Below are 16,446 nucleotides of genomic sequence, written 5' to 3' on the forward strand. Positions count from 1 at the left end.
TATCATTGAGCACGCTTTAATGAATACTAAAAGGAAGACAACTTCCACACTTAAAATTCGATGGAATATTCCACCCTCCTACAGGATAGGTGGTGGGTTCATGACGACTGCACTATGCAGGCAATTACCTTTTCCAAGAATGTGTTATAATGTAGAAGAAAAATGGCAGAAAATTAACCCTTGTAAATGTCACAGTGTGCTCACTGTATAATTTAAGTGGTTTAAATAAAGCTACTTATTTGCATAATGATGTTTTTGAAAGATATACCTTAAAAATAACAATACTAAGCATTGATTTGAAATTAAAACAAAAATAACAAGTGTAAATTAGTCTGGAAAGGATGTCATGTCACTATATAATTAGATATATTAATAAACATGTGGGCTATCACGTATGAAGCTAAAATTAGCATGGAAATATATTTTAAGATAATGGATCTGTATTTTCTATTGAACATTTGTTTTATTTTATTTTGCAAGCATTTATAGATTTTCTTCAGTTTGTTAACCTGTATAATATGGATATGACTATATTAGACAGATGCCTAAAAATAAGTACGTCACTAGTATTACTTATCTAAATTGAAGTCCAAATTTGATCACTGCCTGAAATGATTTGTAGGAAATGTGGTGTGAAACATATCAGAGCACTAAGAGAAACACCACAGATAAGGATTTCTAATGTCATAAAACCAAACAAATTATTACAATGTCTAGACAGAGTCCAGAGACATGATGGAAAATTTTTAATAAATTGGTTTTATAGACCAAACTGGACATTTAACTTAAGCATCATTTAATTTTTCAAATCAGTAAAATGATGCATAGCAGAAAGTTTAGTTACTTTAAGAAGACAAAGGAAAAGGATATTTTAATTCTTGGAGTATTTTTCTTTAGCCAACAAATATAATACCCAGAACCTAGTCTAACTAGCTCTGTCATTGTAGCTGTCTGTGTGTTTGGTAAAAATGCAGATTCCTGGGATTTCCTGCAGATATATCAGGTCTCTGAACACCTTTGAAATTTGTATTTTTAAAAAGTTCTTGAAGGGTGTTTATTATACATATTTAATGTCAAGACCACTTTTCTAGAAGTACTGTTTTGTTCTTATTCTACTATTGGCAACTTTTACCTGTCATTTTGATGACGGATATTGGAAAGCAGGGTTCTGAGTTTCAAGGTTGAGTAACAGGATTAAGCTTTGGTACCTAGAAAGAGCTGGACATAACCAGTTGTTTTATTAATCATAAGTGGTCTTTTCCATCTTCCAGTTTCTGCCTGAAATTGAGAAAGATAATGAAATACACCCTGATGTCAATTATTAAGCTCTATGGGTAGACTGTGCATTTATGTTATATAAAACAAAACAGCAGATCTTGAAAACTATTCTATTTTACTTTCAGAACACAGCTTTTCCCAGAATGATTTTTTTCATGAGTTGGCCTTATAATCTTTTTTTCTTCCATAGAATTACCAAATTTATTTTAAAATTCTATAAGATCCATTGTCTTTAATGTTAGATAAAACATTCCTAATATGCTGGCATTGGCGTTAATTTTTAAGCAATCACAACCTCTGCTAGTAATACTACTGTTTAGGTTGAAGATATCTATCAGGAAATTCTTGAGATCACTGTCCTTTACATGTAGATATAACCTTTCCACTTGCCTTCAACTGAAATGATCATTCTCTTCCACTCCCAAATGTATTACAAACAAAAATGCTTAGTTCACAAAAGGAGATGATCTCCAATTTGAAGCTAGCAGCTGTCAATAATTTACTTGATGGCAAACGGCATATCTTATTAGCTAAGTACTTCTCGTGACCCACAGAAAGTTTCCATGTAGTTGTCCCCAGTGATACGTAAGTCAAGGAGTGTTAGTTAAATTTTACTGGCCCCTTGGCACTGAAGTAGGAGAAAATTATATTTAGAAATTTGGGCAGCTTTATGCTAATGAAGTTTCTTTTGAATCAGAATTTTAGACTCAGGCGACAATGGTATATTGTCTTCTTCCATGGCTTAATCAAGAATCATACTTTGTTTACATCAATACAGATGTCTATAAGTATGGTAAATTAAGTTGGTTTTCACTTCCTGAAAACCAAATCATCTTATTCGTGAGCTTCTTAACTTGCGCGCTACATGACTTAAATAATTAAGTCAATAATAATTTGTCTTCCATACAGATTCCCTTTTCTCCTCCAATTGTCTTCTTTTTTTTGCACTACATATTTTTGGTGCAATATTCCTTATTATGTTAAAGTTTGAACTCAGAAAGGAAGGGACCTTCTCACATTTTAACAATCAAATTTTATCTTGTGGTCTTGTATTGATGGTGATTTCCTGAGGTTCTTCCACTACCTTGTTCCCCTGGAAATGTGTTGGTCTCTGTTAGATAAATTTGAAGATTTCTGGAAGCAAAATCTTCAATGCCTTGGGAAGGTGTTAAGACTGATGAATCTGACTAATCTGACTATTGTGAAGTCTAATAAGAATTGCTTTTATAGTCAAGACGGTTCATGAGAAGATCACTGACTTACCTTTTCATGTATCTTGTCTCTCTTCTTCCTGACTCGACAGCTCCTCCCACGGTTCGTATTGTGCACTCTGGCTTGGCCTGTAACATTGAAGAGGAGCGCTACTCCGAAAGGGTCTACACTATCCGGGAAGGAGAAACCCTCGAGTTGACTTGTCTAGTCACAGGACATCCACGTCCACAGGTGAGTCCCGAACTGTGACACTGGAGAAAACATTCTCTGACTTTTCTCAGAAGTCAAAAAGTGTATATTTTCGAATATTTAGCTAAAACTGTGTGTGCATGTGTGTGTGTGTGTGTGTGTAACTCAAGTGCAAGTATATGTGCAATGCAGGACAAGAGTGGGGATTTCGGAACATTCAAACTTGAGCTATCTTGTGTATAAGATGAAAAAAGAAAGTTTTGTTTTGGTATTGTGGGAAATGTAGAAGACACTTCTAAGGAAGCTGTTAAAGAGACAACTACAAAAATATCTCAGTAGGATAACAATTCATATGGCAATGAGTTTATTTTAAAACATGGAACATGATTTCATGATGACATAATTGCAACCGAGAGATATTTGTTCTGAAGAATGTGAAGCATGAGGTCACACGTACTTTTCTTACTCCTAGTTATTTTATTCATAGAAAACCTTGAAAAACAAACAGTTGCAGATACTATATGCACTCAGGCCTTCAGAATCATCATCTACAGCTTTCTTAAGCTAATTTAATAGAAGCAATAAAAATGGAGACTTTTAAAGGGTACTAAAATTACAACAATATGCCAAGGCAAAGCCCAGGCGTGGTGGCTCACGCCTACAACCTCAGCACTTTGTGAGGCTGAGGCAAGGAGATCATTTGAGGCTAGAAGTTGGCGACTAGCCTGGGCAACATAAGGAGACTGTGTCTCTACAAAAAACAATTTAAAAATTAGCTGGGCCTGGTGGTGCACACCCGTAGTCTCAGCTACTCTGGAGGCTGACTTGGGAGGGTCACTTAAGCCCAAGAGGTCAAGGCTGCAGGTTGTCATGATTGTACCACCACACTCCAGTCTGGGCAACAGAGAGAGACCCTTTCTCAAACAAACAACAGCCAAAAAAAAAAAAAAGAATAAAAAATGTGTAGGAACAAAAGAAACAGTTATATAGAAGATAATATGTTTAGGTTATATATAAATAATGCAACAATCTAATTTAGATGCAGAATATTGAGGATGTTTTACTCAAAAATTGATAATTCTTATTGTCAATAACCTTACTAGCTCAAAATTCACATTTGTAATCAACACAAGCACTATGGTAGGAAAAGTAGTCACACTTAGTAGACAAAATTACATATTTTAAGTGTTTGTGTTACAGGAAAAAAAAATCCAGCTAACAAAGCTACAGAGGGAAAAGCGAAGAGTAATGTGCAGATTTTATGAACTCACCATTTTAGCCCTGTTTTTAACTTCTGCCATTCTTAACTCTTACTGACTGATCCTTAACTTAAGGATCTTTTTATTTACCATTTTGACTCTGAAATGATAAAAATAGAAATAAAAAGCATCACAGAATGAAGCATTAAACAGATAACACCATGGCTAAAACAGAAATGGTAAAATATGTTTAATAAAACTGATGCTGTTGGTAAAATGAAAAAGAAGAAAAGTAATCTAGAAAGAATAGTTATTAAAAATGTTGAAAAAGGAAAACTCACGATAACTAAAATTTCAAATTATAACATTTGCTATTAACTGAAAATGGATTAAAGAATAAAATTGTCTTAATGAAGTTTAGAGGAACACAATTTGAGCCAGGATAATTATGCTTGATAGAAAAAAAATGATTCCAAAAGACAACATACAGGGACAGACTGATGACTGATAAATGTTAAAATTTGGAACAAGGAAATGGATATGTGAAGCATTTTCATTTTAAAATGTATACAGAAAGCAATGAAGTCCAGTGAAAATAATGTTACCAAAAATTTAAACAATGATAGACTTAATTCAAGATAATATTAACTCAAAGAAAACACAGTGTTGTTACAATTTGATTACATTGTTTGTTTTTTAGACATGGAATAGAAATTTCAGAATCAAAAGTTGGGATCTAAACGGGAGGGTCCAAACACATCCAAAAGACGCCTCGAAGAGCTTTATGAGAGGCAATTTATGGCAAGAGAAGACTCATTGAGGCCCACATTAGTCCCACACTGAGTGTACTAAATTTACACCTTCTGAACTCCAAATTACATTTAAAAATGCAACTTCTTATCTCTGTTTCTAACACACTCCAGGTGTTGCTCTGCTGCCTCTCTCTCCATCCTCCTGTCCCTTTAATATTAGAAATTTCCCATTTTGTCCATACATTTTCCGTTTTTATCATTCACAATCAGGAGTACAACCTTTGACCTCTAGACAAACCAGATTAGGTTCTGAAACAAAGTAGATCATTCATTTTTTTTTTCCCTAAGCAATTCCATTTTTTGGAAACATTTCAATGTGTTTTGATCCTAAGAAAAATGTATTCTTTTGGTATCAATTTTTTTTATTCCTAGAATTAATTAAGGTGTTTGCAGGTGAATCAGTTTCAGCTTATATTGCCCGTTGAAAAATTAACTGGGCCTCTTCATTGTCAACAGACTGTATAAGGAAAGCTGACAGAATACCTGGGGCTTGCCATCCCGGTCAAAGTCTAAAGGGCATGCTGTTGGCAGCTGGTCCTGAGGATGATTTTTCTTGGCTGATATAAGAAAGCTGGAATGACTTTCTCGCTTGGTCTAATCTGAGTATAATGATAGTTGGAAATGCAGTGGAAGAGAGAGGTTCCTCATTCACTCATCAGCAGATTTATTAATCTGCTGCCTATTCTTTTTTTTTTTTTTTTTTTTTTTTTTGAGACGGAGTCTTGCTCTCTCCCCCAGGCTGGAGTGCAGTGGCGCAATCTCGGCTCACTGCAAGCTCCTCCTCCCAGGTTCACGCCATTCTCCTGCCTCAGCCTCTCCGAGTAGCTGGGACTACAGGCGCCCGCCACCACGCCCGGCTAATTTTTTTGTATTTTTAGTACAGACGGGGTTTCACCGTGGTCTCGATCTCCTGACCTCGTGATCTGCCTGCCTCGGCCTCCCAAAGTGCTGGGATTACAAGCGTGAGCCACCACGCCCAGCGTGCTGCCTAGTCTTATAGCAGTAAGAGTAATAAAGATTGTTTATTTCTAAAAGTATTGTAAAGAGCATTTTTTCTAGCCTCTTTAATTTTTTTATGGTATATTGTTTAGTGATGGGTAGTGGCCTGAGAGTTTTGATGTATCCAAAGAAAATAAAACAAGTGAAGGAGAGGTCAGTACGATGCAATGGTTAAGAGCATGATGCTGGAATCAGGTTGTCTGGATGTAACCCTGGCTCCACCAGGACTAACAGTGTGACCTTGGAAAAGTTCCGTAATCTCCCAGCTTTCTGTGCCTCCGTTTTCTTTTTTATGTATTAGGGATGATAATAACTATCTTATATCATAGAATCCTTTTGAGAGTTAAATTTATATTATGGATATATATACACACATATATTCTGTGCGTGTATATATACACATATACATATATATACAAACACACACACATGCAAATACAACTATACATTCTTGGTACATAAGCATTATGTCAGCATGTAATAGAAGCATGTTGGCTTTATTATTTTTCGGTAATTTAGGAGCATCAGCTCTAAGATCTAGATTTGGATGTGTAGGTATGAAAGTAAGTAGGTTTTAAAAATGGTTTAACGTTCCTATATCCTGCCTTAAATTAGATGCATTTAAATCAATTTCAGTATTTGTTGTGTTTTATTGCTCTACACAGCCTATACATCTCTGTTAATTAGCCTTTTTAGCTCACAAGGAATAGAACTATGTTCAGACTACCTCGTTTAATGAGGGTTTATTACGAAGATATATGAAGAAGTAAGAAAGAAGGAAAGTAAGGGTTTGCGAGTAAATCTAACAATCTAGTACAAACTCTAGATGTCTAGAGCTTCAGGATTCAGCTACCCTTTTTCTTTCCCTCCCTGCCCCCCTCCTTCCCTCCCTGCCCCTTGCCTTCCCTTCCCTTCCCTTCCCTCCCCTTCCCTCCACTCCCCTCCCCTCCCCTCTCCTCCCCTCCCTTCCTCTTTCTCCTTTCTCTCTCAAAACTGTCATGTCAATAATTTAAATACATTATAAATATAGTCTTCTTGCAAATGACTTAAACAGTAGGATATTTAACATCAGTGTTTCTCTTCTCACTCCTACCTGCCCTCCTTCCCAGAAGTAGATATTAAATAGATTGGCATATCACCTTTCAGTTCTTGTTCGATGCATTTCCTTAAATATAATTATTTATGTTCATGTTCCATTTTGAATTTTTAATAAATGCGATAATGAAAAGTATTATTCTATGACTAGAATTTTTCACTTGGCCATGTGTCCAAAACACCAAGTATGGGTCTAGGCTGGTCGTTCTTAATGTGTGGTTTCTGGAGATAATTGATTAAAAATGAAAATTCTCACATCCCTTCACATTAGAAAGCCCTGCATTGGGGCCAGCAATTCATGTTTTAGCAAGCCCTCCAAGAGAATCTGATGTACGCTGAAGTTTGAACCAGTGGCCTGGATCATTGTCTGCACTCAGGCTGAATAGTTCTTTGTATGGGTGTGCTGAATTTTGCTGTGAGTACTCTCAAATGTGTATAATTGCTGCTGTGTCCTTCGTCATGAAATTACTTACAGATGGTCACTGTTATAAACAATCCAATGAATACTTGTAGGGTATATGTTTGTGTTGCCTGTATGTACATCTTTGTGAAATGTATGGTAGCATTGCTGTGGCATAGTTTCCTTCCTCAAAATGGAACTATTTAGCCAAAGTTGAAAGGGACCTGTTACTTGCTTTCTCAACGGGAGTGTATTTTTTTTTTTTATTTTTGGCAATGTGATGCAAGAAAGTAAATTACACTCTATTGTAGTTTAAATTTGCATTTTAAATCACTAGCCAATTTGAACATTTTCCCACATGTTTATCAGTCATTTGTACATCTCTATTTACTGGTTGCTCTTATCTTCTCTTTTCTTACTAGTTTGCTGCTTATCTTCTTGTAGACTTGTGAAGACAAATATACTACATAAATAAATTCAATTGCTGATAAACATGTTGCCAATTGCACCTCCCAGTGTGTTACTTGTGTTTTAAGATTGTTTAAGATACTTTTGTTCTCAAGTTTTTGTTTTTAAAACATGAATCGTTTTTGGCTTCTGAGTTTTGTAGCTACTTTAGCAAGATCTCCTTATATCCATTTTTTTTTAACATTTTTAAAGTCATTTATGTATTTGATAATTTAATCATCAGGAAATCATTTCGTCTTTAGTACGAAGTGTTAGTCTAGTGTTCTCTTTGTCTCTTTCTTCTCTCTCTTTCCCTCTTGCCCTTATACAAACAGGATGGTCAATATTCTACTACACAGCTTCAAAATGCTATTTTTAGCATTAACAAAATTACATTAGTCTGCACCTTTCTGTTATTCTTTTCTGTACCAATTCCGTTTTAACTTTTACAGCTTTACTATATCTATCTGTCTGTCTATCATCTATCTATATATGTGTATTTTTAGACAGAGTCTCACTCTGTCGTCCAGGCTGGAGTGCAGTGGCACAATCTCGGCTAACTGCAACCTCCGCCTCTTGGGTTCAAGCGATTCTCCTGCCTCAGTCTACTGAGTAGCTGGGATTACAGGCACGCACCACTACCCCCTGCTAATTTTTGTATTTTTCATAGAGACCCAGTTTCCCCATGTTGGCCAGGCTGGTCTCAAACTCCTGACCTCAGGTGATTCGCCTGCCTCAGCCTCCCAAAGTGCTAGGATTACAGTTGTGAGCCACTGCGCCCGGCCTATAATACATTTTGATATATAAATGAGCAGGTCATTCCTTTATAGTTGTTCTAAAATATTTCCTCAGTTGATCTCAAATATTTTTTATCTACCCTATGAATTAGAAAATATTATTTTCGTGTTCTCCACCCAAATAAATGTTGAGATTTTAGTTACATTGCATTATTCTTGCAATGAGGTCATATGTAGAAAGTATGATCAGTTTTTAAAAGGAAGTTCTCAGTAGGAATACTGAACATTTGAACTTTTAATATTTCAGACTTCTCAGATAGCAATACAATTTAATTGTAACCAGTATAATGTGTGGGTCTTTGAATTTCTTTTAATAATAAACATAGTTATGCCTGTTCGCAAGGTTAGAAGATACTGACCTTCTCCTTTCAAAAACAAAACAAAGAAAAAAATGTGCATCAATCAAAGCAGCTCTGCTTTTCTTCTTTTTATATGCTGGCTTTCTGGGTAAGATTTCATTTGAATAATATTTTTCATCACTAAAATATTTTTGAAAGCCACTCTTTAAAAATAATTATGTAAATCCAAAACACTAGGAAGCATTAAAATTGTCTAGTAGTTTATTACACCTTAACCTTAGTGAGCATTTGCTTTTTGCATAAAAAAATTTGGCTGGGCCATTTTTCAATTTTATAATAGAATTGTATTCAGTCATTTGATTGTTGTATAAATGCATTTTTAACTACCAAGGCTGTTGCAGAGTTATTGATGCTTTTGTCCTTGTTAATCTTCTATGCAGATTCTCAAATGGTAATCTTACCATGATAAAAATCTTAGCAAACGTTAGTAGCCAGTTCTTCAGTTTGAAACCATTAGTGCTACGTGTATTGTTCTTTGCACATATTTTATATATCTTGATTCATATTCCTATACTTGTTTCTGATTTAGTCTATTAAATTTTTTTTCAAAATGAGAATGCATGCACTTGAATAAGAAACATACTAGATTTTTGGATTTATCTCCAATTAATGTGGGCAGGTTTAGGTTCCACTGTAATCAAATATTATATTAACTTTTTTCTGTTTTATAAAATTAATATAATTTGCTTTTTTCATCTGTGATAAACATATCTAGACTGAATCTGTCTGCTATATCATGTTAGAGAGTTTCCAACTAAAATAACTGATACTTTTTCAAATAATATTTGGATAAGATGTGGAAAATGTTTAGGATAAGCATCCAAACATTTATTTTTTAAAAAATTCCACAGCAGCTGGGTGCGGTGGCTCACTCATGTAATCCCAGGACTTTGGGAGGCCGAGGTCGGCAGATTGCTTGAGCTCAGGAGCTCTAGACCAGCCTGGGCAACATGAGGAAACCTCGTTTTTACAAAGAAATAAAAAAATTAGCCAGGTGTGGTGACATTTGCCTGTAGTTCCAGCTACTCGGGATGCTGAGGTGGGAGGATTGCTTGAGCCTGGGGAGGTCAAGGCTGCACTGAGCCCTGATCTTGCCTGGGGGAAAGAGCAAAATCCTGTCTCAAAAAAAAAAAAAAAAAGAAAAAAAAGGTTGTCATATCAATAGCTGCTTTCACAATCCCTGCCCCTGCCTCATATACCTAGTCCCATCTCCAGGTGATGTTCATCTGTATTAAGTTCATGCTTACATGAGTAAATGTATTTAGCATAGCTTGTTTAGGAGGAAACACTTACAGTCTTCCTTATAATCTTCATATAGTTTTGTTTCCACTGATTTTTATATAGAATAAGAAAGGCTTTTTGGGGTCAACACTTCAACATACTCCTAAATTGCTAATACTTTTTACTCTCAGTGTATCAGCATCAACCAAAGATTTTTAGAAATTTTATTAAAATTCTCAAGAAAAATTATTTTTGTTCATCATATTTACCTATCTACTCTCCTCTCAGAATTCATCTTTTGTTTAATTTTATGAACAATCTAAAACATCTCATTCATTCCAGGTACTATCTCAAAAAAAAATTAGTCTGTGTAGTTAATGAGACAATATGTGTAGATCATTTAACAGAGTGCCTAGCACAACATAAATGCTTAGTAAATGATAATCATATTTGTAATTGAGTCATTGATACTAAATAATAATTTATTTGCAAACAATAATCATAAACTATTACTGTTATCACTATATACTTAAATTTAACTCAACAAAGTAGGTGGAGTATTCTTGTCTGTTCCATTGAAATTTGTCGCTTCTCTATGCCCGGATTTGGCTCCTGGACTTTTAGTAGAGGTAATGTGGGTCTAGAGTGCGATGATACTGGGCTAGGACTAATTTAAGAATAAAGTACTCTTCTATGACTTGGGTTAATTATGAGTAAGAATACCTGGAGCTAGTCCTAATAATGCTGTTATGATAGTTCTTTGAAATTTAAACATCATGAGAACTTATAGTAAGTGAGCTAGAGATAGAGGAGCTACCTTCACAGAATATTAAAACTTAGAAGACTCAGGGAGGTGGGAATGTTAGCACATATTTATTATATGAGACTCGTTTTAGAGAGTTCCCAAGGCATTCACTGTGAGAAATGCAGTAGTCAGATGGACACTGGCATCTCTGAGAAGCTCAGGGTGGCTGTCTTCTGTATCCCAGGGTGTAGTAGGAGATGCTACCATAGAACAAGGATCTCTAAACTCAATGGTCTGATTCTGCCATTTTCAGAAATGGCAGAAGTTTAGTAGTAGCACTTTACCAACAGACTTAATATAGATATCAACAGCGTGAAGAGCAACAAGGTCAGAATAGCAACCAGAATTCTTTTATCCACAAGGGTTTATGACAATGGATAATATATCATAGTGTTTTTAGGGATGAAAATGATGAAATACAAGGGTAGCTGACTAGAGTAGTACTTGACTTATCTAAAAAGACAAAAATGACACCTTGAGGAAGTAGAGATTTTCCGCTAAAATGGAAGATCACAATCATTCATCCAGTTTCCAAATTTAAACTAGTTCATGGAGCCAACTCTTACTGGTTGAAAGGGAAACCAAGTTTTCTTAAAGAAAGGCCTAGCAATATCACTGAAAAATACACAAAAATGCTGTCTCAATCCTTCCTTAAAAGGATTTATGGCCATTTTACATAGCAACTTACACTGGAAAAAGTGAACTAACAAAGCCTTTTGAGGGCTCTTAAAGGTACAGACCCTGAGCTAGCACTGACATCAATGGACTTGTAATGCTAATGGGGGCTTATGAAAGACAAGAGATAAAAGGAATCCTAGCCTGGTAAATGGATTGATCTATGGTTATTTCCCCAGACTCCCAAGTACATAATTGGGACCGACATACTTAGCAACAAGCAGGATCCTCACACTGGTTATGTGACCTGTGAAATAAGTCAGAATCATTTTAGTAGAAAAGACCTTGTGTTTGTCTGTTATTGGTGTACAAGAATGCTTGTGATTTTTGTACATTAATTTTGTATCCTGAGACTTTGCTGAAGTTGCTAATCAGCTTAAGGAGATTTTGGGCTGAGACAATGGGGTTTTCTAGATATACAATCATGTCATCTGCAAACAGGGACAATTTGACTTCCTCTTTTCCTAATTGAATACCCTTTATTTCCTTCTCCTGCCTGATTGCTCTGGCCAGAACTTCCAGCACTATGTTGAATAGGAGCGGTGAGAGAGGGCATCCCTGTCTTGTGCCAGTTTTCAGAGGGAATGCTTCCAGTTTTTGCCCATTCAGTATGATATTGGCTGTGGGTTTGTTGTAGATAGCTCTTATTATTTTGAGATACGTCCCATCAATACCTAATTTATTGAGAGCCAAATCATGAGTGAACTCCCATTCACAATTGCTTCAAAGAGAATAAAATACCTAGGAATCCAACTTATAAGGGATGTGAAGGACCTCTTCAAGGAGAACTACAAACCACTGCTCAATGAAATAAAAGAGGATACAAACAAATGGAAGAACATTCCATGCTCATGGGTTGGAAAAATCAATATCGTGAAAATGGCCATACTGCCCAAGGTAATTTATAGATTCAATGCCATCCCCATCAAGCTACCAATGACTTTCTTCACAGAATTGGAAAAAACTACTTTAAAGTTCATATGGAACCAAAAAAGAGCCCGCATCGCCAAGTCAATCCTAAGCCAAAAGAACAAAGCTGGAGGCATCACGCTACCTGACTTTAAACTATACTACAAGGCTACAGTAACCAAAACAGCATGGTACTGGTACCACAACAGAGACATAGATCAATGGAACAGAACAGAGCCCTCAGAAATGATGCCGCATATCTACAACTATCTGATCTTTGACAAACCTGACAAAAACAAGAAATGGGGAAAGGATTCCCTATTTAATAAATGGTGCTGGGAAAACTGGCTAGCCATATGTAGAAAGCTGCAACTGGATCCCTTCCTTACACCTTATACAAAAATTAATTCAAGATGGATTAAAGACTTATATGTTAGACCTAAAACCATTAAAATCCTACAAGAAAACCTAGGCAATACCATTCAGGACATAGGCGTGGGCAAGGACTTCATGTCTAAAACACCAAAAGCAATGGCAACAAAAGCCAAAATCGACAAATGGGATCTCATTAAACTAAAGAGCTTCTGCACAGCAAAAGAAACTATCATCAGAGTGAACAGGCAACCTACACAATGGGAGAAAATTTTTGCAACCTACTCATCTGACAAAGGGCTAATATCCAGAATCTACAATGAACTCAAACAAATTTACAAGAAAAAAACAAACAACCCCATCAAAAAATGGGCAGAGGACATGAACAGACACTTCTCAAAAGAAGACATTTATGCAGCCAAAAAACACATGAAGAAATGCTCCTCATCACTGGCCATCAGAGAAATGCAAATCAAAACCACAGTGAGATACCATCTCACACCAGTTAGAATGGCCATCATTAAAAAATCAGGAAACGACAGGTGCTGGAGAGGATGTGGAGAAATAGGAACACTTTTACACTGTTGGTGGGACTGTAAACTAGTTCAACCATTGTGGAAGTCAGTGTGGCGATTCCTCAGGGATCTAGAACTAGAAATACCATTTGACCCAGCCATCCCATTACTGGGTATATACCCAAAGGACTATAAATCATGCTGCTATAAAGACACATGCACACGTATGTTTATTGCGGCACTATTCACAATAGCAAAGAGTTGGAACCAACCCAAATGTCCAACAACGATAGACTGGATTAAGAAAATGTGGCACATATACACCATGGAATACTATGCAGCCATAAAAAATGATGAGTTCGTGTCCTTTGTAGGGACATGGATGAAACTGGAAACCATCATTCTCAGTAAACTATCGCAAGGACAAAAAACCAAACACCGCATGTTCTCACTCATAGGTGGGAATTGAACAATGAGAACTCATGGACACAGGAAGGGGAACATCACGCTCCGGGGACTGTTGTGGGGTGGGGGGAGGGGGGAGGGACAGCATTAGGAGATACACCTAATGCTAAATGACGAGTTAATGGGTGCAGGAAATCAACATGGCACATGGATACATATGTAACAAACCTGCACATTGTGCACATGTACCCTAAAACCCTAAAGTATAATAAAAAAATAATAATAATAAATAAATAAATAAATAAATAAATAAATAAAAGACCTTGTGGAATCCTATGAGACTGTTCTTCCCAAACCAATGTATGAAATCATCAGTAACACTGCTTCTCAGGAGGAACTTCGGAGGCTATATGCTACCATCAGAGCTTTAACAGTGAAGGAGTCATAGTCTCCATCATGCATCTATTCACTTCACATGTAAAGTAACTAAAAAGTCAGGAGGATTATGATATATAACAGCTTATGGTAAACAACCAAATCAACGCAGCTGCTGGATCAGATGTGGTATCTTCACTGGAACAAAATCACACCCCTGGCACTAGCTGGTATGCAGCTAGTAATCTAACAAATGCATGCTTTTTAATTCTTATAATGAAAGAGAATTCAGAAATTTGCTCTTATGTGGGATAGACAGTAATCCACGTGTACATATCTGCCCTAGATCAGGGCTAACGCTCACTCTCTGTAATATTACAGTGCACAAGGAACTTGATTGTCTTGGTAATCTATAGACGATTACACAGATGGTCTCCTAACATGATTGTCCAACTTTACAATGGTGCAAAAGTCATAAGCATTCAGCAGAAATCTTACTTTGAATTTTGAAATTTGACTTTTTCTCAGGCTAGTGATATGCAGTACGATACTCCCTTGTGATGAGGTGCAGTGGCAGCAAGCTTCAGCTCTCAGACAGCCACGTAATGCTGATAATCTACAGCGTACTGCGTAGCCAGATGATTTTGCCTAACTGTGGGCTAATGTTAAGTGTTCTAAGCATGTTTAAGATAGGCTAGGCTACACTATGACATTTGGTAGGTTAGATGTATTAAGTGCATTTTCAACTCACGGTATTTTCAAATTGTGATGGGGCTATCAGGAGATAACCCCATTATAAGTTAAGGAGCATCTGTACTGGTCCATTGCATTGATTACATCTTGGAATTTTTTACCTAGTGAACAGGAAGCAGCGAGTAGTCTGGATGCCATAGTAAGATGTATGCATAACAGAAGGTGGTAAAAGTTGTTGCTCTTCACAAGTCCTATCACTAAGAATGGGGTGCAGAATAAGATAGACCTTTGGATTCTATGGGCTGCATATACTACATTTAAAATATTTCTCCAAGTCATTTTGTCAGTTAATTTTGAAGGCTGGCAGTTTCAAGTAGGGCTAAGAGCAAGAAAGTGTTCTGCAGCAAGTCCAGCTTTGAGTGAAAATCACCTTACTGCTCAGGCAATACAATCTAGCTGCTTTGATGTTGGATAAAGATGCTATGTAGATTCTTCAGTAAGTCTAAGAAGAGAATCACAGCACAGAACTTTAGATTTTGGAGCAAGACTAAACTTTCTGCAGCAAAGTACTAATTGCTGTTTGAAAAGCATCTGTTTGGTTAATTAAAAGTAGGTTTTAGTTGATACATGCTCCCTTTGTTGTCCCTTGGTCAGGGAGTTCTGAGCACATTCTGCATGCCTTTTCAGAGATTCACAGGAGAATGGAGTCCGTTACTCTAAGCAATGACCAAAGGAATCACACTTTCTTATACTTTTTTTTCATTCTTTGTATCACTGTTCTAAATCCCCTACATGATTTCCCTGGGATTATTTCCCAAAACAAACTCCTTTTTATAGAATTTTGTCCCACATTTCCTCTTCTCAGCCAAAAGAATAAGACACTACAAATCTTCTGGACCCAAGCTCAATGAGGAGTGTATCCATACATGTGACCCTAGTATCTTCTTCTTTGCTGCTAACCTGTGTTGCTTAACTGTGATTCAGAATTATTGTACTTTTATTTTCAAAGAAAAGCCATAAGTCATTGGCCAGGATATAATGTTTAGTGAAATTTTGTTTTTATTTCTTAAGACCTTTATATAACATAATTAGCATGAATATATTTCTAAGTCTGTCTGGACTGCTATAACAAAATAACATAAACTGGGTGGCTTATAAACAAAAGAAATTTATTTTTCACAGTCCTGGGGGCTGAGAAATCCAAGATTAAGGCACCTGCAGATTCATGTATGATGAGGGCTTGCTTTCTCATACTTGTTCTCCTTTTTATTTTACTCTCATATGGCAGAAAGGGTGCACAAGCTCTCTAGGGTCTCCTTTATAAGGGTTATAATCCCATTCATGAGGTCTCTACCCTCATGACCTAATCACCCCCAAAGGCCTCATCTACTAATACCATCCTACTGGGGATTAAGATTCCAAAATATGAATGAATTCTGGGGAGGGACACAGATATTCAGAGCATAGCAGTATAGGCTATATTTTCCTTGTTTGTTCTTCTCATCTCTTAAAAAATGTCTTTTACTTGAACTAAATCTAAGCATTTTAAGTTTGCAAGTTCATGCACAAGGAATTTTGTGTGACAGAGATTTATGATATAAATGCAAAGTAAGGATTTGTTTGCTCCTAACAACTTTGCCACTCACATTTTCTGATGGTCAAAATTGGATCATGTGGGAGCTCAGAAAA

General features: G+C 36.3%; 1 protein-coding gene across 2 annotated transcripts in view; it reads left to right on the forward strand.

Moving 5' to 3' along the window:
- Positions 1–16,446, forward strand: part of MDGA2 (MAM domain containing glycosylphosphatidylinositol anchor 2) — an 837,606-nt gene that overhangs the window by 375,017 nt on the left and 446,143 nt on the right. For both annotated transcript variants that reach the window (XM_055291423.2, XM_055291424.2), the window contains exon 2: positions 2,582–2,721. In XM_055291423.2, the coding sequence (XP_055147398.1) occupies positions 2,582–2,721 (140 nt within the window). The remainder of the gene's footprint in view (positions 1–2,581; positions 2,722–16,446) is intronic.

The sequence above is a fragment of the Symphalangus syndactylus genome, chromosome 9 (genome assembly GCF_028878055.3).
Source record: "Symphalangus syndactylus isolate Jambi chromosome 9, NHGRI_mSymSyn1-v2.1_pri, whole genome shotgun sequence".
NCBI lineage: Eukaryota > Metazoa > Chordata > Mammalia > Primates > Hylobatidae > Symphalangus > Symphalangus syndactylus.